At 34.4% G+C, this 17,179-nt stretch overlaps 2 protein-coding genes across 2 annotated transcripts; one reads left to right on the top strand and one right to left on the bottom strand.

Annotated features, from left to right (window-relative positions):
* Positions 1–2,525: 2,525 nt before the first annotated feature.
* On the bottom strand, positions 2,526–7,969 carry LOC123537258 (calmodulin-like). Its single transcript, XM_045320908.2, has 5 exons — positions 7,793–7,969; positions 7,104–7,134; positions 6,661–6,804; positions 4,829–5,071; positions 2,526–3,210 (listed from the first exon to the last, which is right to left on the bottom strand). Exons 1-5 carry the CDS (start codon positions 7,793–7,795, stop codon positions 3,179–3,181), a joined length of 453 nt encoding a protein of 150 aa, XP_045176843.2. The 5' UTR covers positions 7,796–7,969; the 3' UTR covers positions 2,526–3,178.
* Positions 7,970–9,706: 1,737 nt separating this feature from the next.
* Positions 9,707–12,204, top strand: LOC128550297 (uncharacterized). The gene has a single exon (XM_053529099.1). It carries the CDS (start codon positions 9,822–9,824, stop codon positions 10,650–10,652), a length of 831 nt encoding a protein of 276 aa, XP_053385074.1. The 5' UTR covers positions 9,707–9,821; the 3' UTR covers positions 10,653–12,204.
* Positions 12,205–17,179: the final 4,975 nt, after the last annotated feature.

Raw genomic sequence — 17,179 nt, 5'->3', positions numbered from 1 at the left:
CATGTGCGATTGTAACTTGCTTTTTGTGTTCAGGTTGTGTTCTGTGACATCTGAATTTTATTTAACCAGCACCAAATATGTTTCATAAGCCATGTATACTTACTTTTGCTGTGTAAACTTTCAGTTTTTGAACCAAAATTAAGACTGCCATCCAGCGTTTACTAGTTAACCGATTTTGCAGCAGTGCCGCTAAAATCCGCATACTTGATAAACAGATATATTTTCATTGTAATTGAGCAGTAAAAATCTATGCCACAGTGGCCGGATATAAAATAAATTTTCTCATATCGTATGCAGTTCTCTCCTGTGTTGCACCATATACGGAAACTTTATGTGATATTTGAAAGGATTTAAACAGTGACAAAATATATCATATCCCATGTATATTAACTTTTGCTATGTAAAATTTCAATTTTTATCTAAATTGAGACCGTCGTCTTGCCCTCACCACTGCGAATCCCTTCAAATTTGAGATCACAGTCTTATTAATACAAAAGCTGAAGTTACATTGCAACGGAGCAACAAACCCCTTTAGTGTAGTGCACTGTTCAAACAAAAGCTTGTAATATGCTGTGCTGTTCTCAGATTTGTTGAGCCGTGCTTATATAAAATATTAATTGTTTCACCAAGTTAAGAAAGACCGTCATCATGCCCTATGTTCTCAATCTATTCGGCAGCGATTCCCCTAAAATGTAGTTCACAGGTTAAACAAAATACTGACTTATTTTCATTGCAATAGAGCAACAAACACAGTTTCCCGAGATTACTACTAGTAATACTAGTCGTATCATGTATGGTTCTAACATGCGTTGTGCCGTATAAGATTCTTTCACTGGTTGTAGGTGCAGATGGGAATATCTGGCCTCGAGGGTAACTGTTTAGGCGGTAACGCGGCTCCCTGCCGAGTTACCGCCTAAACAGTTATCCGAGAGCCGGATATTTCCATCTGCATCTATAACCAGTGACAGAATCTTTTTCTTGCATACCGATTTCAAGAAATAATAATAAAAATAAAATCAAGCGAACGGTTTTCTTTTTAGAACTATTTCTTATAGCAGTGTATTTAAACAAAGCGCGGGAAACCAACGTCCGTAAACAGGAAAGACGGCATGACGTTTCAAAACAAATAACAATGTTTAGTTCCGGTTTTGTTTTATCAGTTGCAGCGTAACGTTATGATTTTTTGATAAAATAACGTGATTTGAATCGAGAAATATACTATCAGGAACTAATAGGAGCTGTCAAGGTACTGAATTTTTATTCCGTTTTTTAAATAAAATATAAATTATTACATAAACCTTCTACATATATGTAGTTCGTAATACGTCATTTAAAGCACGAGAGTCATCTTACACCCCAGGGTGTAAGATGGAGTTTTCCAGCACCGGTAAAAATACCGGAAATCCCCGTCTGGTATGCAAGAATATAAGGTTATGTTATGTGGCATCTGAAATTTATTTAAACAGCGCAAAATATGTTTCATAGGCCATGTATACTTACTTTTGCAATGTAAACTTTCAGTTATTATGCCATCCCGCTTTTTCTAGTTTACCGATTTGGCAGTGAAGCCCCTAAAATTGAGGTTGACATGTTTGGAAAACAGATATAGTTTGTATAGATTAAATCGCAGTTAGAATTGATATTCTTTTCAATAGATCATATACTTTGTAAAGATGCAATACAGAATAAATGTAAAGCAATTTCTGTAAAATCAAGGTATTGGTGTGCGGATTAATGCTTTTAGAACTTCTCTTCTTTTGATGATGACCAACAATTTTTCTCAACTAAAGTTAATTCAGACTGGAAAAGTCATCGAATACTATAGTATTATTTCTCTGATAATTTCAATATTTTAGCTTCGACTTATACATTGTGTAAGAATATTTAAGTTGAGTACGCTGCTGTTTTGCTTTACATCAATATAATATATTTTATACAGTGTTGCAGCCTAAACTGTATGGAGTCCATAAATGTACTATGTCAAGCAATTAATCGAAGGAAAAGAGCATTTAATGTGATGCACCAGTAATGATCCTTACGGTTACGTAATATTTGTAATTTATTTTTTGACGATCGTCTTTTGGTGTAAGAAGCCATTGGTTGGTATGTCCTACATAATCAATGTTTTACATGTCGGGTCTATTTACCATCTTTATTTTAAGGATTTGCCCTGAATTGTATTTATTTATTTCATGTAACTTTAAAACATTTAAGGGATTCATAGTAAGGCTTATGCCAGAAGTAACCGCTGAACTCTCTTTAGTGGTGGTTTGGACATTGGTTGCTTCGAAATTGCAGTTTTTGGGGGTGGGGTTTTTTTTTTTTTTGCTCTATTTATTTTGTTATTCTTTGTGTTGAATTACTAATCTAGTCCCTCACAGATTTCGACTTTTTCCTTCATTAACACTTGTACTAGTAGATATCGTTACCGGTACTATGGTTAAGTAAACAAGTTTGGCTGAATCAATCAAATATCTTCTTAAACTGCTCTGGTATAAATAATTAATGAAAAAATTAATAACATATTCTTCCAAATACAATTTATTTTGAAATAAAGATATTTCATGTTTCATTAAATCAATCGAACCGAATTTGTTTTAGTTTGCTTTGTTGTGTTCAGTGATTCGATCTGTGTGATCTTCTAAACAACTGTCTTTAAGAGTTCCAAACACCAAAGCAGAATTGTATTTTGTATTTTAAACATACAAATATTACAAGTAAACCTAAACGTATGTGGCATATCTATTGCTCTAAAACTGAATACTGTATACAATTTGTTGAAAGAAACTCGAAATTGATGATGAAATAAACTAAACGAAAAGGTTTTCGAGTGGACTAGATTACTAGCAAAGGAAAAATACATTAAAGTTGCATGTTACTTAATCCTGAAAACGTTTTAACAATTATGCAGCGTACTTAATTATGTAACATTAACCTAAAACATAAACTGAAACAAGATGAAAAAATATTACAGAGAACAATAACATTTAGGACAAATGCAAAAATACAAGAAAATATGTCGAAAACAGCTGACAGAGCAATAACTGAAGTAAGAATGATTAAAAAAACAAGTAAATATCGTTCAGTGAGGCAAGACGCGGAGAATCTCGAGAAATCCATGTACACTGGAGTTGTACCACGCATCTTGTTATTTTAAAAACCTAACTCGGCAGTTTCATTAGTCTTTTGATGTCATCATTGCCACAAATTCTGAAAATAGAAAACATTTAAATGTACTATCATTTTGATTTGGTAAATCAATTGGTATAAACCAGTATCAGTTTTACATTTCAAACGGCTGTTAAACAATTATTCAAATGTAATGTTTCTCTCGTCTACAATACAAGATCTGAAAACAGGAAAAATGTGTAAACATAAAACTAACAAGTGTACGTGTATTACCAATACTATGCATTAGGTTAAAAATAGTACACACTGTAAGCATGTATTGATAAACACAGTATAAATGTGCAATACCACTGAAAAGCTGGAAGTTTTTTTAAATAATCAACTGTTACTGCAGGACATTTAATTTGTAATATAGCTCTACATACACAATTAATTATATATTTAGTAAAGTTAAATATCCTTAATGAGGATTTTCTACATCTGAGGTAAATATCTAAATACAAACATATTTTAAAGAAAGACAACCACTGGGTGTCTTTAATAGTACCAAATTGAATGTTTACCGGCATATTCATGGTAAAAAGAAAAAATTTAAAAGACCTTGTGTTCTTTTACAGGGACATACCCTATAACAAGGGTGGGAGGGTGGTAGATACAAAGAATCTATATTATTAGTTAAATGAACCTAAAATAACAAATAGATGAAATTTCACAGAAGAATCTGCATCGAAAAATGTCATTTTAGGCCCGTAAACAGCGATATATGGACATTTTATGAAAAATAGCTTTCCACCATTTTATTGTACAACAACAACAAGAAATATATCTAATATTAGTTTTACATCTAATTTAATTTAGTAAGACCGGTACGAAATGATTTTGTAAGAAAGCGTTCCAATATTTATCCAACGGCACACTGTTAGATTGCTACTTATCCCATTTCGACTGCTACGACCGGATAAGCGGGTTGTAGGTGTTGCGGTGGCGCAAAACCAAAGTGACAGAAAAACGAAAATTATGGACGAACGATAAGGTCCAGCGGTCTTGGACCGGCGTCATTCGATGTAAAATTATAATTTCTCTGAAAATAAATGAATTTAGGACGGTTTTCGGGTGCACAAACTTATAGGGTATGCCTCTTTAAGAGCTTATCTTTAGATATTACCCATGCTTATGTCTTATGTGTCTCCTCTTATAATATTCACAAATACAATATTCAATGTTTACTGTTGTGTTTTAAGTCATGGCAACGTGCAAGCTTTACATGGTGGTGGTAGATACAAGAGACTTTCCATGATTATTTGACATTATATCTTAGGCAAGGTTCGAACCTACAATTCTGAGGGGTAAGTGATTTAAAGTCGAAAGATCTTAGCGACTTAGCCAATTTAAAACGAAATGAGCCGTGCCATGGGAAAACCAACATAGTGGCTTTGCGACCAGCATGGATCCAGACCAGCCTGCGCATCCGCGCAGTCTGGTCAGGATCCATGCTGTTCGCTAACGGTTTCTCTAATTGCAGTAGGCTTTAAAAGCGAACAGCATGGATCCTGACCAGACTGCGCGGATGCGCAGGCTGGTCTGGATCCATGTTGGTCGCAAACCCACTATGTTGGTTTTCCCATGGCACGGCTCAAATAATGTTATAAATGAGCCACGAAACAGCAGCAAATTGAACAAATTAGCTGAAAACTCCTACCTTCATAGTTGATTTGGCCATCACCATCAGTATCTGCCTCTCTTATCATTTCATTTACTTCTTCATCTGTAAGTTTTTCTCCTAGATTTGTCATAACTAGTCTAAGTTCAGCGGCACTAATTTGACCATTGCCATCTTTATCGAAAACTCTAAAAGCATCCAGCATTTCTTTTTCTGTGTCTGTATCATTCATTTTATTCGCCATCAAGTTTATAAACTCTGAGAAATCTATCGTTCCACTTGCTGTTTCAAGAGATGAAAAAATACCATTTTATCATTGAATCAGTCATAAAGACATGATAGAGAAAATATGTACGAGTTGCAAAATGTTCTTACTCTCCATTACATATTTGATTTATTTTTTAAGATGTAGAAAATGGAAAATACAGAGCTAGGGACTCTTTACACAAATTCACCTTTGTTTTTATAAAACGATGTATCGTAAAATGTAGATCCCTATGCTATGTAATAATTGCTGTTCGCACTCAATTTCTAACGAGACAATTATGGCATGGTCCAACGTAGGCGCCAAGTCACGGTATATGAAAATTGTGAAATCGTTCAACTGACTGAACTATAGGGGGTTTCCAAACATTTATAAAATCAAATAAAACGCATTTCACTTTGTTAATTTATAGTTTTTCCATACTGAAATAGCTCAAATTTTACCGTCGATGTTGTATGACAATTTAAACGTTATCGCTTGTGAGAAATTTGTATAAAACCGTGTTATGTTTTATTAGAGTTTAACATAATGAGTGTCGATCGATTTAAATCTAGGTGTACTTCAAGTTATTTGCCATGTATGGACTCGCTCTATGTTTTATATGAAAATTGAACTCTTTTATTTACTCTTTTATCAATTAATAAGATACATTTTACGCACTTTAAAATTTAGGACGGATACTTTAAATGTTAGATCTATGTCACAAATTGGATGGTGTATCCTACGGAATTCTGTTAGGGCCATCGCCTTTATGTTGATCTGAAACGCGATACTCGATAGTACGATGATGAAAACGCGAACTCACGTAACTACGATAACGAAAACGCGTTAATACGATAGTACGATGATGATAATGCGGTAAACTATCGTGTTTTCAACGTCGTACTGTAGAGTTTTTCACCATCGTAATATCTGTATTTGTAATATATAATAGTACAAATGTATCGTGTTTTTGCAATTTCATTATCGTTCTATCGCGTTTTGTCCAGATATCCATTGTACACAGTATAAAAAGCTTAATAATATCCACGTGTAATAGAAGCTAAAACGCTTAAGAATTGCCATAGACATAAGCTTGCTTGAAACTTGCGTTGTTTTTTGGCGTTTAGTCTTATTTATTCCACAATTGTGTTAAGGTAATGGACCCGTAAAGATATTCAAGAATTTTCATGTGATTACGTATTCTCGATCAAACGCCTACGCAGTGATCTCCATTGATCATTGATAGCTTAGCTGCAAGGGAGATCTCTGCGTAGGAGTTTGATACTCGATAGGTATTTCGGCATTCATCGGACTTAAATAAAGTTCAACGTGCCCGTGTTTTCCGTAAAGTCCGGAGATTGCCGAAATCGCATACGGAGAATACGTAATTTGGCGACTTTCACAACTGTTCCATTACCTTAAGGTAGTGGACTCGTAATGCCAATCGGCAATTTCCGTTCGATTACGTATTCTCCGTATGCGTTTTCGGCATTATCCGGTTATTATGAAAAATAATTTTCGCTTATGACCGAAGGATGCCAAAATCGCATACGGAGAGTACGTAATCGCGCGTAATTTGACGATTGTCACAACGCGTCCACTACCTTAAATGCTGTCTACTTACCATCGGCATCTACCTCGTTGATCATGTCTTGTAGCTCAGCTCCAGTGGGGTTCATACCCAAAGACCTCATAACTGTTCCCAACTCTTTGGTTGTTATGGTGCCATCACCGTCCTTGTCAAACAAACTGAAAGCCTCTTTTAATTCTGCAAATATACATAAAATATCAGACTGATCTAATGAAACTAAACCGTTATGATATTCTGGAAAAACAAACTAAATTAAATGAATATTTCTCGAAGGTCCTATATTTTGCCACGGAACGCGCATATGTAAAAGGTGTTTTTACAGCTCTTGCTTTCCCTGTTAGCACACGTATGCTCTGTCGAAAAACATCTCCTGAAACAGATAGTAACAGTAACAGCAGTTTTATTCTAGAATGCTGTTTTGGTCATTCTCACAATTCTGAATAGAAAAACTACCAGGTTTGATTTGATAAACTTACCACTAATTTGCTCTTCTGTTAATTTTTCAGCCTGAAATAAAGCGAATAGAAATTAAATAGGTACAGATAATCGTCTTTCCATGCTAAAGTACTGTCAATATGTAGGGCATAAATTTGGTTTACTGACATTAAAACTAGATAATATTTAAATTTGACATAAATTAAAAATGTGTTCAAACAAAATCGGCTTTCAAATGACATGCTTTGTGACTTTTTATAAAGACATAATGAGTTCAAGTGTATTCATCGTAGAATCAAAATGTACAACATAATGTTATTGTAGTACTTAACAAGACGAAGCTTTGATCGCACATACCAACAATTAAAAGTAATTTACTGTATAAAATAAGTGTTAAAATTTTAAGTATTACCGAAGATGAAGTTCGCCTCTCATTTGTTTAAGAATACATGTGTTTAAAACCTATTTGTCAATCCACGAGTAGTTATTATATTCGAGTCATGTACTTTTGAATTCTTGCAGAAGAAAAAGCATTATTTATATCTAGATACTTATTACTACAGACAAAATTAATTTGGAAACATTTTTGTGTAATGGTGTATATAACTTAACGTTTTTAAATTTAATGAACAAAGCTGCAAAGAAAAGTTGTAAAGAGGTTTCCAGTGGTCTAATTTAAAAAGAAAAGCTTTTAGCAATTGATAACAATGATTACAGAAACAAAACTCACCATTTTGGATCTAAACTCTTAATATTTCTAGCACATTTCCACCATGTATAATATAGTCGCTTAGATGATTTTTTTTTCTTCCGTTAATTCATCAATTAAGTTATCGAATAACTTTTACAAGGTATTGAGTGGTATTGAATTTTCGGTCGCAGTTAATACTGGCGCAAAACCCCTTTATGTTTTTCCGCATGCCTTGTTACTCCGCCATTTTATAAATAAGTAATATAAATTACAGGCTTATAAATGCTTATCATTATTATTATTTATCAGATTTTTATAGCGCTCTTTTCATCTATAAAATAAACGTTCAAAAGCGCTGTACAAACTACATTTCACAGAATGATATGGACACACAATACAACACAAAAATAAAATAAAAAGTTCAACATTAAAAGATAGTAAGCTTGAATCACTCACAGGTTAGACTCTAAATATCAATTATACTAGATATATTTAGAGAAAGAGAGAGAGAGAGAGAGAGAGAGAGAGAGAGAGAGAGAGAGAGCGTGCGCGAGTGAGCGTACGTACGTACGTGCGTGCGTGCATGCATGTGTGTCTTAGGTCTGTTTAAATACGGTATAGAATAACTAGTTACGATTTATATGGCCTTTCGTTAAAATATGTTAATCATAAGACTGTTTATTTGTTTGTGCGTAAGATTTCTATATTATGTGATCTAATTAAGACAGCTTTTTACCTTCCTGCTTCTTAACTGTATGATTAAGAATAACCTTCACGTTTAAAAATGACATCAATTTACTATTTTTTGTAATGAAGTTTAAAGCTATACTATTTTATTGATTACAACAATAGCAATGAAATCAAAACAGTCGTGCATGCAGAAGTAAATACACTCCGGAATATATGTATTTTATGGAGGCCATCTGTATTTTTTTTTTTTCATTCTTTTTTCTTCTCCCCTTTTCTCCTGTTTTACTCTCCTTATCCTCTTTGTATCACAGTCGGGTATTTCCAATAATAAAGTCATTCATAATAAATACTTTATAGCAAAACCGTGCGTTAACACTGTTTAAACACGATGGGCGGTTATACGTCCGGCGTAATAATTTCACGAGGGCGCAGCTTAAGAGTTTGTGTTTTAGGACCTGATGCGATAAATATAATTCTAATATTGGAATATATTGAATTGCAGATGGTATTATTCGCAAATATAACCGAAAATAAAACCTCCAATCTACAGTATGCTATAAGCAACATAAGCCCAATATGCGACATGGACTTTCCATGACATATATCAAAAACCTTTTTTATGTAAAATGAAAATCAACGATAATTTAGTTTGTCATTTTGAAGAAATATCCAACTTGTATCATGACATTTACGCATATAACACCGCAAATCTTACATTTATCTTCTTGCATGAAATAATTTAACACCCAAACTGAGGTTTTGAATCCAAAGTGGCAAGGGTAAGACATACAAAGCCAGCCACTTAACCAATCGGTCACGGAGGCCTTTGTCCTTCAATGATTTCTGTTGACTTCAATACCTTTGGGTGTAAAACTCTTCCAGATGAAAAGATAAATGTACGATTTGTGGTGTTAGATGCATAAATGCCATGACACAAGTTGGGTATTTCCTCAAAATAGCAAACTAAATTGATGTTGATTCTCCTGTTACAAATAAAAAGGTTTTTACTTTAAGTCAGCGGAACAGTCCATGTCGCTTACGTTGCTTATTAGCATACTGTAAACTGAAGGTTTTATTTTCACTTATATTTCTATCCATAAAATCACTGAATAAAAAACCTAAGCAAAACCTACCCAATGAACAGTATCTAAAGCTACAATGCCATTTATGACATAACATGTGTCTATATTTCAAGTTGTAAATGGGTATAAATGGATTAAAAATGTTCGTAGTTTTATAAATTATTGATATTAAAGAGCAACACCTCTTATCTCTGCAATAAAACTACACTAAACTTGTTTTTTTTCCACTAGTTAGCGAGGTTTACAGTGCTTACTTGAAACAATATCTGCAAATACGAGATGTGCGTTTGAAGAAGATGCATTTTAACAAAATTAAAATGTTTGTCATTTTGTGGTACATCTTATGTCAATATCTTTCCTACGGATACAACATCAACAGGGAAGATGAAAATCCCGTCAGGATCTTTTCTGAAGATATTCGAGACAAAATAGCCGATATGGATGATGTTATTCGAAAACAGAGTCAGAGGATTGATGCATTAGATGACAAAGTGTTGGCTCAGGAACGAGAAATCGATCACATGAAGAAAATATTTGAGGATTTTATGACCTTGTGTAAATGTCCAGCAGACGCAGCTGCAACAGATAATGACTTTGCTAGTAGTGTTTCTGATTTGTCTCCGGAAGTTATACATGAAAATGAGAGATTTCATGGGTTTGATCATAAAGCACTAGAAAACTCAAATCAGAATATGAACCAACACACTCAGAAAAGAAATACTGAAACAGACCATGTGGCATTCTCTACTTTTCTAGGTCACTGGGTGCGCCTGGATGTCGGCAGAATCATAAAATGCAACCAGATTCTGACAAATGACGGAAATGGATATAACAAGTTTACTGGTATATTTACTGTTCCGATCACGGGTACATATTTCTTCACGTTCAGTGTATGTTTACACCATACAAAAGTCTCAGTTCGTCTGCTTCGAGATGGGCAAATTGTCAGTTCAATGTCGGTATATGCTGGGGGAAGGAGCAGGAGTGCAATGTCGTCTAACAGCGCTATTACACATGCAAATGCTGGACAGGCGCTTTGGATAGAGCTGTTTTATTACACAAATGTCACCTTGGTCAGTACCGACGAATGGAGATGTACCACGTTTAGCGGATTTAAACTATACTGAAACGCCTCGCACATTAATTGAATCTACATACAGACTATGTACGGCATTTTTATGGCGTTTTGAAGTTTAACTGTAAATAAAGACCTCATAAAAATTAAATTTATGGTGAACATTTTTGTTTTGTTATGAGTTAGAAATAACTTGAATAAACGTTCAGTACATTAAGTACTTCCTTTAAGGTCTGTTTTGGCAGCATTACCTCGATGATGTATTGTAGTATTCATAGCCCTCTAAACTAAGGAGACTACCGCTCATGAACCTTGTCGCGCTCATGAACCTCACACTCGGATTAGTTGTATAGATAGATCCGGAAAGGATATCGAATATTAAAGTAGTTACAAAGTTAAAAGATAAATAAATTTTCCAGTTTTTCCATTGATAAAATATTAACATGACGCTGACGTAATTTAGAATGTTAACTTGGTTGGGTCAAACGTTGAACCTTTTTTAAAACCGCAGTTTCGGTGAAATAACTAGATAGTGCTTTAAAAGCTTTCAATAAAAGATTTAAAAAAAAACCCGCATAGTTTAGAGAAGAAAAATAGTCAATACTGATTTTAATGAATAGGTCTTTGATTTAACAGAAGTTGTGAAATAGAATTTAAAAAAAAAAGAAATTTAATGGCATGAGTTTGGTATCGACTTCAACAACCGATTGCAGCTTGTAATTTATGTAAATGAGTTCCATGAATTTTGTATGACGTGAATTACAGCACAAGTTGTACGCGCACACGTGACAATGGTCGCGTTTTAAATCTCCATACTGCTTAAACCAATGATGATATATGAATATCAAATATTAGAGTAGAAGTTATAAAGAATAAAACAATTGCCATTTGTGGATAAAGTCCTGGAGTATATTAAGAAAAATCCTTCCGCATAATGTAAGTATTGACGGCAATGCTCGGAAAAAGTACTTTGAACCAGTCAAACTCCTCTGAGAATTTGATTTGCTAACTTGTCAGTCAGTGTTTTTCGTGTTTTATATCGGACAGATCAACTCACTAGTTAGCATTTTGTTTCACTTGAAGTCTATTTTGCTTGTCCTCTTCTCATCTTTGTTCCCCTAAAAAAACTGTGCAAAACAGTACAACACAAGAAATGCTTTGAAAATAAGTGTTGTCTCTGATCACACTTGTAAATGAATAAAATAATTAAGAAAGAAAATGGAATCCATTCTCGTTGTATAAATATCAGAAAATAGAAAGACGGGATATAGCAGTTTTATATGTTCAATGTGCCGTAAAATATCGATTACCGAATATATTAATATCCGAACTTCGAGTTCCATGAGCGGTATTCACTCTCCTAGTAACATAGAAGAATAGTCATTGGCAACTCATTTTGTTATGACGATAAATATATGTCATAGGTCATAAAATAAGAATTGTCAAAGGTCTATAGTGTCAATATAATTTATATATTATATTCCAATATTTTATGATGCATTCTCCTCTACGACCTATACATCCCAATACAATAATCTAGTGACGGATGCCGTACCATACTAATCCTATAACGTCATATAACCCTTCCCGTGAACCCCTTTGTTATTGTTTAGGCATTGTATTGCAATAAATATATTATATATATATTTCCAGGTACGTTCATATAATATGTAATACACACTATATATGTAATGTCTTAGTTAAGTCATACATTGTTTTATACTGCAATTGTATTATGCTTTTAATGAGAAATCGTATGTTACGTTTTACGTGGACTTTTGTTATTGTTGTCCGCCATTATCTAATAGATAGATTGATAGGCATCGTATTGTAATGAATATATTATATATATATTTCCAGACTTCCTCATACAGAACCCATATTACATAAAAGTCCCCCGTGACATATACGTGCAAAATGTTCCTGTATAAAAGCTCTACGGTCAAATGAGAAAAAGAAAAAACAGTGAATGTAACAAATACAATTTTACCTTTCATGATACTTATAATCTTTTAGAATACTTAATTTCTCGATTCAACGTCATCGTTGTACTCGCTACTATTTATAGTCGTGAGACTGCCTCGATTTTTTGTGTTCATTTTTTCTTCCTCGTCAGCACATTGCTTCCTTTTGTTTCCACCTTGCACGTCTAGATCATTACACAATAAAAAAAGCAATTTGAAAACTATGGTCTTTTCTTGCAATCCAGAAACAATATTTGGATTCTAATCAGCTTTGACGATTCAGTATGGTTGTGAAAGCAAGTAGGAAGGTAATCATCTTGTCAAACATCAGTTTGTACGAGCTGACTGGGACCGATTCTGAGCTTTTTGGAAGGGTATCATTGACAGTTGTAATGTACAATGCTATCGACATTAATACGATGATAGAGTTAAAAGTATCTCCCCAGAATGGCCATGCAGATTCAGATACTAGCAGAAATACTACATTGTTTAAGGCACTTAGAAAAGGACAAAGACATCAAGTCTTTTTTTCTGGATGTTGATATATTAGGTTTGTTGCTGTTGAAGAACAGTTGCTGCTTTATAGTTGTCATAATTTTCCAAAGGAATTTTGTATATTTATTAAGAGTCAGCTTGCTCATATCGTGCTAGGAACTGTATTTGATTTCCAGAGTAACTCTAAGTCAAGAATGATGGTAAAAATACATGAGTATCTAGCGTGTAAATGTTCATTTCAAAAGAACATGTCCTTCTGTTAGCCTCCTAGTCGCCTTGAAAGGATATCCGGTACGGCCCGTAAAGTACCTTGATTGATGTATTTTCCAAGTTAGAATTTTGTTCAACAGGAGTTTCTCACAACAATTTCCTGAACCTAAATGTCTTTTTTTCAGATACTGTTTGCTCTCAGTTCAACCACACACTTGTAGAATCTACACCACTGTCTTGTCGTGCCATCTGATTGCGAAGCATGCCATAACAGAAATATGTCTTTCATCTCGTCCAGTCGAATGCGCGACAAAATGAGCGAAACATCTGCTTTTATTGCGTAGTCTTGATATAAGATCACTCGTATATTGTGTACCACCGCAGGAGATATTGATGTAATATTTCTATACCGTTTATAGGCGAAGGGTAGCACGGTCCTTAATATAATAATAATAATAATAATAATAATAATAATAATAGTTATAATTATAACAATAATAATGATAACAACAACTTTATTTAAAGAATGTGGCACATGAAAATATAGATTAGTGCAAAGTACAAATAATACATCATAATTTTAAATGCGGCCATCTGAACAACAACCACAACCAAATACACCCTTAAAATAGATTTTGCCTTAAAGTATCCAATTATGCAATTTCCATATATGCAATCAATTTCTGATATAACGTGTACATGCATAGTTATATTATAATGGCATAGAATGTATACATGCATAGTTATATTATAATGGATAGTTATATTATAATGGCATAGAATGTATACATGCATAGTTATATTATAATGGCATAGTTATAATTCAGCTGATATAAACAAAGATATTCTTCAAGCAATGAACTGTAAAGAGAACATATTGAACCAATAAGATATACAGCAATGTAACGCCTAAAACTTAAAAGGTTTCGTTTACGGTAACATATACTTCAATTAAATGTTCCTTAAAAGTAGTACGGAATATACAATGAATCAAATTTCAGTCTCTGCATTACGGCGAAATTCAAATTCTAGTTTGTAACTTCGACCGAAAATCTGAAATGATACTGTCTAATATGTCATCGTTTTTATTTATAATCATGAGATTTGCTATTACTATATCATAGGCGTAGGAGCGATTTTAACTTGGGGGGGAGGGGGCTAAACCTTTTCGACAGGGGGCCCAGTGCATCCATGACAAAGCCTTGTCCATGGGCCAAATGGGCCGTAGGCCACCCTCAAGCCCCTGTGTTTTAGCAATCATTGAGTTACTCTGATGCATTTGTGTTTTAAAACTGCAATAGACTTATTTTAGGAAATTCCGGCACAATTAGGGATTTCATCCCTAGTACAGACATATGCACAGTTTCACTAGGAAGAAACTATTGTTTCTCGAAAACATACCGTATAACAGTTTCAAGCAGGGATAAAACCCGTCATTTTAACCTGGATACTTGCCGAATACTATACAACAGGATGTATGGGTTAAACATATATTAACCCTCACACTTTTGAAAACAATATGGTTATGTCATAGTAACCGACATTATTTCAAACGATACACATACTGGCCTCTTGGGGTTTTTTTTGCGATGTTCGCTTTTAAGCGTTACTGTACTGTATACGTTACCAGGCAAAAGATACAAACAAATTCTAAAACAGATATATTTTAATTAATAGATTATGTCCTTACGATGCTGCGGGCGTTTTTCTCCAGAAAATAGAGAAAAAGTGCTCAAATGTCAAAAGTGAAAACAATGGAAGGCACACAAGGCAAGGATAATATCCGTTACGTGCCGTACCTGATTCAGGGATGAACAGTTTTCCACTCACTGTGGCCAAATCGCATCGCATATTTTGTTTTTTTTGGACTAACTATAACATTTCGTCAAAAGAACCAAAATATGCGATGCGTTCTATACTACTACCAACACACATTTTTGCAACATCTCGTATATTTAGTTTGTCAGTGTCTTCTTTGTGACAGCTCAAGAGAATTAGATTGTTCAGTCTCTTTTGCGTCATAGTTGAACGCAAATAGGTTTTCAGTCTGCGCAGCGCTGAGAAAAAATCTTTCTGCAGTTGCAGTTGTCACAGGAAAAGTTAAATACAATTTTAAAAGTTGGACAACACATGACATAAACGACTTTCCACCTGAAACCTTTAGCAGAACGTCGCATATAGTTTTGATACTGGTTACGCACTTGACATCAGAGGAACCTTTGATAAGATCAGATAACAAACGAAGTTGAGCTTCAAGCTTTTGCATGTCAATGTCAGTTCCGTAATTTGCTTTAACAGACTCCGGAATACCTGTAAATGTCCCGTTTGCTGCATTTATTAACAACTGCTCAACAGCCTGCATTGTATTCAGTTCGTTACTTTGCAAGCGCTTCTGGGCCTGGCCTTTTACAGTTTCAGTTGATTCAATATACTGTTGCCTGTAATAGACCCTAGTGTTATCAAAACGCACGCTTTCAATTCATTGGTCTAATCGTTTAGGAACACGTTTGTATCTCGGCAGTTTCGGAGGCTCTGTTAAGGATGCAGACTCTGACACAACCTGGTCATAAAACGTATCAAAGGTGACGTCTGTGCGGTGACGATCGCAAAATGAGACAACAGCTTGAAGTCCAGCATCAACATCGCTGACACAACAGTCTTTGTACTGCAAAGATGTTGATAACTGTTCTGTAGCTGAAAATAACATATGAGCCAGTTTCAAACCGAAGTAAGATGAAAACTTTTGCCTCAGACAGCTTACTCCACCTGCACGTCTTGAGTACTCATCGTTACCACTTTCATTCACTTCGTCCATTGTCTCTATAATTTCACTATAGTTCTGAAGCACAGCCGAAATAGCAGACGTTTTAACGGTCCACCTCGTTGGGCATAATGGTTTTATTGAGCTTGATGTATTTCCTGTATCCAATTTGATTCGTTCAAATAACACTTGTCTTTTCGGTGAGAATTTTATCAAAGATGCCGCTTCCTTTACCAGATCAAGTGCTTCCCTTACACATCTCAGGCCACGACACGAGTCTTGTAAACTAAGATTCAAACAATGTGCAAAACAGTGTACAGGAATTGCCTTCGGAAATTCATTTTGAATTTTCCTTGCGACTCCATTAATTTTGCCCATGAAGTTATTTGCTCCATCATATGCTTGACCACGACAGTTTTCTAATGACAACGAGAGACGAATAAGAACATCTTTGATGGACAAATAGATTGTCTGTGCTGAGGTATCAGTTAATTTAACTAAACCAATGAAATCTTCGAAAACTACAAAATCATCATCAGCCCAACGAATAAATGATAATTGTTCCCTATTTGCGATATCACGAGTTTCATCTGCTAAGATGCTAAACCATTTAGCACCGTATATTTTTTTAATTTTTCTCTAAGCAACGTATTGCCTAACAGTTTTATTTGTTCGTTTAGTATTGTTGGGGACTGATAGTCTTTTGATTTAAACTATTTTTGATATTGGGGACACGTTTCACCTAAAATATAGTATATATATGTTCAAAGTTCCCATCTCCTTCCTTTTTACCACGAATAGCTAAACCTTGACGAGCTAAATATCTAAATGCACGCAACTGCTTTACCAGAAACTCCCGGCGAATAGCTTTTTCGTCTGTATTTTGCTTTGTTAACTCTTCCTTGACATTTCTTGGCTTGTGAATATAATCAAATTTTTCTGTTATCTCTCTATGTGTACTGCTGCTTTCATGTTCTCTGAAGCTAACCGGACATTTCTTCCAATTATTAAATCCTTCAACAATAAAGTTTGTTTCGTATTTACTGCTAAATGTAATTAATGACATGTTGTAACCTTTTCTACAAACGCTGCAGAAAATCCGATTTCTAGTGCAACAGTAAGTCAACCAAAGGAACTGTTGAAACCACT

This window comes from Mercenaria mercenaria, chromosome 17 (assembly GCF_021730395.1).
Source record: "Mercenaria mercenaria strain notata chromosome 17, MADL_Memer_1, whole genome shotgun sequence".
In the NCBI taxonomy this organism is placed as follows: domain Eukaryota; kingdom Metazoa; phylum Mollusca; class Bivalvia; order Venerida; family Veneridae; genus Mercenaria; species Mercenaria mercenaria.
This window is presented reverse-complemented; position numbering and strand designations above follow the sequence as displayed.